The sequence below is a fragment of the Eschscholzia californica genome, unplaced genomic scaffold, assembly GCF_041429995.1.
Source record: "Eschscholzia californica isolate CP2 unplaced genomic scaffold, dmEscCali1.0.p SCAF_2, whole genome shotgun sequence".
NCBI lineage: Eukaryota > Viridiplantae > Streptophyta > Magnoliopsida > Ranunculales > Papaveraceae > Eschscholzia > Eschscholzia californica.
In genome coordinates, this window is record NW_028238309.1 from 63,609,348 (window position 1) to 63,616,779 (window position 7,432).

At 37.6% G+C, this 7,432-nt stretch overlaps 1 protein-coding gene across 1 annotated transcript; it reads right to left on the minus strand.

Annotated features, from left to right (window-relative positions):
* Positions 1 to 203: 203 nt before the first annotated feature.
* On the minus strand, positions 204 to 5,698 carry LOC147560190 (uncharacterized). Its single transcript, XM_086662277.1, has 9 exons — positions 5,056 to 5,698; positions 4,178 to 4,354; positions 3,866 to 3,961; positions 3,661 to 3,787; positions 1,841 to 3,581; positions 1,550 to 1,715; positions 1,300 to 1,464; positions 1,048 to 1,200; positions 204 to 783 (listed from the first exon to the last, which is right to left on the minus strand). Exons 1-9 carry the CDS (start codon positions 5,119 to 5,121, stop codon positions 580 to 582), a joined length of 2,895 nt encoding a protein of 964 aa, XP_086518403.1. The 5' UTR covers positions 5,122 to 5,698; the 3' UTR covers positions 204 to 579.
* Between the last annotated feature and the right edge of the window lie 1,734 nt (positions 5,699 to 7,432).

Consider the following 7,432-nt stretch of genomic DNA (forward strand, 5'->3'; position numbering starts at 1 on the left):
ATTGAACTATACATGCCATAAAAATGTTCATTCTTAAAAGCCACCATTTGTTGAAAGAATTTCTTGTAGACCCACAAGTTCAAAATTCATTGTTCACCAAGATGGAAATCCTTATACCCATATAGTTTTCTCTGTAATTGATTGAACATTTGTGTTTCTATTAAACACATAAGACTAGTATGTAATTCAACAATCAAAATCTAATAAATAAAATATCTTATTATACTATAGAGTTTGTCGAAGTCCACACAACTCATGAGATAAGTTAGAACAACCATAGTTATCTTATGGACTGGAGCAATGGAACTAGTAGCTAAGGTTTTGAATGCTCCATTTGCAGCATAACTTTCTACACAACAAGAAATACTTTATTATTGTAGTAATAAAATCATAACTATCATAACTCAATATCGACCCTCACCCGAGGAATTGAATAGATCAAAAGTGGTACCACGAGATAGCTCAATAGTTGATTCATCGTGATTAAATGGTTTGCTTCTTGTAAACTATGTTTGGGGGTTTCTCTTTTTTCATATGAAGCATAATTTAGTTTTAGGATAATCATATTATAAGTTTATATTACTGGTGTTGAGGATCTGTCTCTATTTCATGAGCCAATTCTTTAGTTAACTGCTCGGCACGATCATCTTGGCCACCAGCAAAGGTATAGACCCGAAATGCCAACTGAAAAGCCCTCCAAAGCGTTTTAGCACATGCCCTTAATCGTGTACCAGCCTTAGGTCCACCTTCCCCATTCTCTTCTGCCTTTGCTTGTCTTCTTTCCTGGAAAAAGCAACAATATGTTCCTAGAGTCATGTGTCGACCTACGTACTCGAGGCCAGTTGGTTATCTGAGGGCAGGACCTAGATATTATATTATTGGTAATGGGAGTACTCTTTGTCCATATGGGATTATTCTCACACACACCCACGGGTGTGAAGTCTTTGAGTTTAGTACGTACGTTACCTTTTGTTGGATAACATAGATCACATGTAACCAATCATGTGTGGTCCTAGCTATGATGCCATGGTAAGTTTGTGGACGTACCTTAAGTGCTAATTCCATGCAGCTAGAGGAAACATCAACCATCAATTCCTTAATTTTTAGTAGTATAATGAAGTCAAAATGGATTTGGTGACTCTGAAACCGCTTAGCTTCCTCATCTTTCGTTCTTTCTAGTGCATCAACCTCTGTCTTGACCTGTATTTGTTTTTGTTAGCTGGTGGGGTGAACATATAATGATACAAATATGTAAATAAAGCAGAACCTAACATAACCCAAATGTCAATTTTGAATTACCTTATTGAAGTAGGTTTCAACCTTGTCAAGCAACTTGCTAAGAGGGGCCTCTATCTTCCAGCTCTCAAGGGTAGTAACGATCTTATTAAGCTTTGAGTATAGTGCAGCGGCTGTCCTTAAAGTTTCCAGCTTTTTGTTTGGGAAGCCCTCAAACCTTGCCAATACCTGATTTCAATTAGTTCGCACTATAAGGTTTACAAAAACAAGGTTTATAATGATACTATCATAATAATACTGGTCATGCAAATACCTGACTCTCATCGGTAAGGTGTTCAAGGTGTTGTTCTACATATTGATGGAATTTAAGCATCTCTGTCATGTCTTTGGTCTGGAATGTACTGATTGCTGTTTTCATTTCGTTGATTGATTTAGCATGCTTTTGAACATCTTCTTCTATTTGTTGGAAGTACGCTGATCTGATAGACGAAGCAACCGTAGTCGTGAATCAATATCAATATGGGACAATGAGAAAACATAACTTAGCTATTTGATACTAATATCTGAAGTTCCGAGGGATTCGGATCTGTAGATCAATGAATACCTTTTTGTCATCTCTGCTAGTGCATCTGCCATGCTCTGTTGGCTACCTCCGGATCCCCCAACTTTACCTTTTCTTCCATGAGATGATTTGCCATCTAAACTCGATCCTTCTACCTTGCCTTTAAGAAGCCTGTAGAGGTTACCCATGTTTGATGATCTCTTAAGTTTCGTATTTGCTTTCTTGGGGCGTAGTGCTTTTGAGACACCTCCTGGAGGAGGTGGTGGTGGTGCACCTCCTTTTCCCAGAGCCATAGGTGGTGGTGGTAATGGAGCTGATCCTTTTGCTTGGAGCATGGGCGGAGGTGGTGGTGGTAGTGCAAAAGCATTTGGTACCAACATAGGTGGTGGCGGTGGTGGTGGTGCAGAAGCATTTGGTAAGGGTGGTGGTGGTGGTGCAGAAGCATTAGATACCAACAGAAGTGGCGGCAGGGGTGGTGGTTTAGAAGCATTGGATACCAGCATAGGTGGCGGCGGTGATGGTGGTTTAGAAGCATTGGACACCAGCATAGGTGGCGGTGGTGGTGGTGGTGGCGCGGAAGCATTTTGTACCAACATAGGTGGTGGGGGTGGTGGTGCAGGAGCACTCTGTTCCAACATAGGTTGTGATGACGCAGAAGGATTTGTTGCCACCATAGCTGGTGGTAGTGGTGCAGAAGCATTTTGCAGTACCATTGGTAGCGATGCAGAAACACATGGTGCCGAAATTGCTTGGAGTGGTGGTGGTGGGGCAAAAGCATTTGACTGCAACATTGGTGTCAGTGGAGGTGGTGGTCCAGATACGTTTACTATCGACACGGATTGTGGTGGAGGTGCCAATCCAGGTACGTCCATCGCCATCATGGGTGGTGGTATTGGAGATGCATTTACTGCCAACACAGGTGGGGCTGGTAAGTTTACTGCCACCACACGTGGTGCTGGTGCTGTTACAGATACATTTGCTGCTCTCACGGGTGGTAGTGGTGGTCGAAGAGATGCTCGAGTTACATTTGGTGACAATTTAGGCTTCTGTTGTGGTGGTTTTGTAGTTAAATTCGGCCTTCGAGTTTTTGCTAGAGCTGATGCTCCAGTGGCTTTTGACAATAACACTGACCGTGGTGAAGGCAGGGGTGCTTGAGGCAGCACTCCGGGTTTCTTTCTTACAGTACGTGGTGGCAGAATTGATGATGCAGCTAATTTTGGAGACCCGGGAGTATTAACAGCAACCCGCTTCTTACTTTTCACATCGTTCGAGTCAGACCTTGGAATCTTCGATTTTCCCATTTGATCTTTGGAATCCTTGAGTTCCTTATTCGTGGTTTTTAATGGCAAGCCTTCAGAATTTCTTTTCATGTCTCTTATCTGTCGCTTCGCTTCGGGTACAATCTTGGTCTTTTTCTCGACAATAGTGGCACTACGAGGAGATGCATTAGGGCTCATCTGAAGCGAAAGTCGCTTAACATCAGAAGATTTCAACTTCCCAACAGCTTGAAGCCTGAGAGGCCAAAGTAGTGGTGGGGAATAAGCACAATCTGCAAACTTGCCATTACTTAGAGAACTCCTAACCAAATCCGGAAGAACGGAAGTTGGGGTAACTGGGGAAAGAGAGCACGGCGATCTGTTCTCCGCATAGGATTTACTTAATATTTCTCCAAACATCGAGTTTCGTGGGCTCTCGTCGTTCTTTTGATCATCCTCATCCATTACATCAAATATTTCTTTTGCAACCTTTATCATGTAATCAAGCTTTGCCAAGACTCTTTCAGCTAAAAGAAGAAGATATTCACACCTTCAATAAAATAAACTAGAAAAACATCTCACTAAATCGAAAAGAATGAGACATACCGAATTGCTCCAAACTTAGATCCTCGATATTGCCTTCTTGGTCTTGTTTGAATTTACTCAACCATTTGTGATTCATCCTCCATGAAGCTCCAACAGATTTAAGAGCATTATAAAATCGAAAGAATACCTTAACAAACACTTGTATCTATTAGTATATGAACTGATATTGTGATTATTGAAAACCGATTCTTTGATAATAGTTTACCTCATGAACAGATGTTTCATCCATTTCTGACATGTGAATATCAGGTACAATTTTCGGGTACAGGCTATGAAGATCCTTAACAGTTCCCATCAACAACTGCAAGCAGAATTCAGTTAGGAAACTCCACAGAGAAAAAGAAATCAAAGAGTTTGGTGGTTCAGATTTCAGACATGAAATTTGGGAGGAAATCCTAGATGATAGAAGTCAAATTTCGGAATGTTTTCTTTTGTAAAGTTCGTGAGTCTGACTCGCCCAAATGGCTCACTTGGGGCTGATCATTCTCATATATGAGCTTCAAAGCAAGTAGAATACCTCTTTAATGGCTGCATTTGTGTCACAAGGAGGAAGATCAATTATGTCTCTAAAGCTCAATATCTTCTTCCTTAGATCCGTCATCGACAAGAAGTTGCTTGCCCATCCACATGATTTGTCTATGGTGAGGCCATTCTCCTCCTTCCGATTTTTCGATGCTTCATATTTTCTCTTTGCCTGCATTTCATGAGAAACGTAGCTAAATTGCAAATGAACCATCTTGATATATAATTGTATATGATCACTAAGACAATCTAGGGGATAAATACATCAAAGATTAGAGTCATTAGATGCACTAAACTATCTAACATGTAATAGAATCAAAATACAGAGTTTTTGGCTCATTCCCGAGGGGTTAAGGTGGCATGACTTTTACATTTTCCAGGAAAGCATGGAATATGTGAAGTATATGCTTTTGGATTCTCTTCGAACAATCTAACTTGAATAGGGTGGTATACGGATTCTTACTTAAGATTCCCCATACTCCCATAGTTTAGCAGGTTTTTGACCATGTCGATTTAGAGACCATTGGGCATGGAATTGGCCGTTCCAACGGTTATAGAGCCAATGTCAAATTCTAAAACAAGCATGGAATTGTGCTACCAATGTCATTCTTTCGTATACCCTTTCGATTTGATTCAATCAATATATGCACATACATGCTTAGCTTTGTAGTATCGAAATTTTGATTATTAACATGGTTATAGAAGCTAAAACCATGTTGAATAATTTCGTTCTATAATACTATAATATATGGCATCATTTTGAAGGTGATCAACATATTAGGCATCTTATGAAATACAAAACCGATCAAATCATTGAAATACGAAGATTCTTCATAAATCCTTACTTGAGAAAGAAGAAGAAGAAGATCATACCTCTAATCCACTGACACTAATCCGGCTCGAAGATGGAATTTTGCAGCTAATCCCAGCTAGCGGCATCTATAATCCTGGTATATACTTCTATCTCCGATATAAAATCGAATAAGAAACAAAAATAAACAGATCAAAACTTGATCAAATAAAAATAAAACTTGTCATTAAATCTTTTTGTTGTTTGTTGGTGAACAATTCCACAGATGGATGAAGACTAAATGTTTCAAAGTTTAGAAACAGAGATATTAGAGCCTTCTTGTATTGAAAAGGTCTAAGTTTTAGATAATAATATTGAAAATTCAAATAGTTTATTAGAACTTTATAATATGAATTTCGTGCCGCGCACTTATATTTGACTTGTATAATATGGGATTGTGAAGAGAGAAAGGAGGAGAGAGAGAAGAGGAAGAAGAGAGAGAGAATGAAGAAAAGAATTGAATAGGAAATGGTTTTCACCATGAAAGTTTGAAAATGGAAATGGTCTTAACAGAAAAGGCAAGAAAACAACAAGAAAAACAAACTGGGAGGGAGGGAGGGTCTCATAGAGTGGGACCCTCAATTGATTAGTTTCTTTTCTTGTTTGTTTTTGTGAAGGGAGCCTCCCATGATAAACGGCTATAAATTTGAATGTCCCCTCCTATATAGGAGGGAGAGAGAGGAAGCCATGAATAGAGAAAGGTTATTTCTTCTGTTATCTAACTCACCTCTATTTTTAGTTTAAGTGGGGTTATTCATTCAAAACTTTTATTATAAAAAAAATGTTAGGGAACAAGAAGTTGTTTCTAAGCAGAAATTTTATGTGGATTGTCGTGATTCGTGTTTTCGATGATTCTAATCCACTAAATAGCGAATCACGACAAATCATATAAGATTTCTTTCTAGAGTCTGCTTAGTTTTCTTTTTCTCTAGCATTATAACTTCAAAATTCTTGAGATTTTTGAAGTTATTCTTTTAAAATTTCAAAGTTTAGTGTTATTAATTCAAAATTTTTAATAAGAATTTTATAGTTTAACGTCATTAGTTAAGAAATATTTTTTAAAGAGTTTCTAATTGACGTGTTATTCGTTTTGATGAAAAATTAGAACTTTTAACCTAAAATTGGCCCAAGAACTTTTGAAGACTTATTTTTCTCATAATTTTGTCTATTCAAAAATTCCTTCTATATAGGTGAAAAATTGAAGTTCTAAAATATTTCCAATGAAGTGTGTAGGCAACAAATTCTTGGGGGCATAAACAACTCAAATCTCTCTTCTACTTCTTGCTTTCTCCCCCTCCCACTATCACATCGAACAAAAGTTGCATTTGAAGACTCCAATCTCAAACTCCAGAATCTTTTCTCTCTGTTCTGCAGTTCTTTCTTCGAAAGTCGAGTTCACTTCCTCGTATGAAGAGATGATGAGTTGTAGAGAGCTAAACTTTATTTATCAATAAATTTTGAAATCTCTGTAATTTTGTGTTTCAGATTTACTAACTTTAAGTTTTTATTTTTTTCTTAATATTTTTTCTCATATCTTAATGTGTGTGCGTGCGCAGGAATGTGATATTACATGACTTCTTTGTGTTACTATCTCAATGTCAAAAGAAACGTGACAAAAATGAATTCAAGTAATTGGACACAATACATTGTTGTTATTGGGCAGAAGTGATGGTGAAGATGAAGGATAAACAATATACATTTTCCCTTTTGGCATTAAAAGAATGTAGCTTTTGTTTCAATCTCAAGCATTGATTTGAACGGTTTAAAATTGAAATGGACGCATTAAGTTCTAATCAAAGTTCTTGAAAGTTGTGACATCTCGGAGTTTTAAAACTTTAAAGTTCTAAAATTTATAAAACCTTTTGAAAATTGTCAAACTTTAAATTCTAAAACTTTGAAGTTCTAGTAAAAAAAAGTTTGCAAACAATAAGAAACCTAATCTGCTTGGATCATCCCACTCGGTCTGCCCAATGAAGCTAATAGGTGGTCAGAGATATACTTTATGATGCAGGCGCATAACGGGACGGACCCGCGATCCCGCGCGCCCGAGGCCTAGTCGGCCAATTTAGTTAGTTTAGGAAGTTTTAATTTAAGAAGGATTCATAATGAATCTAGGTTTAGGAAGTTTTAGGTATTTCTATTATTTAGGAATCCTAGTTTATGTCTATCTAGAAAAGTTTTAGGTATTTCTATTATTGAAGAGAAAAACCCCATTGAAGTTAATCAAGTTTACAGTTATTTTATCGTTCTTTATCATTCTTCGTTTATTTTATTGTCTTCTTTTAATTCCGATGCGTTCTACATCACTTTATTGGAGAACAAACTGTACCTTTACTTCTCTCATCCCGAAGAAAGTTGAATATTCGGCTCCTAAAGATTATCGCCCCATTAGCTTGATTA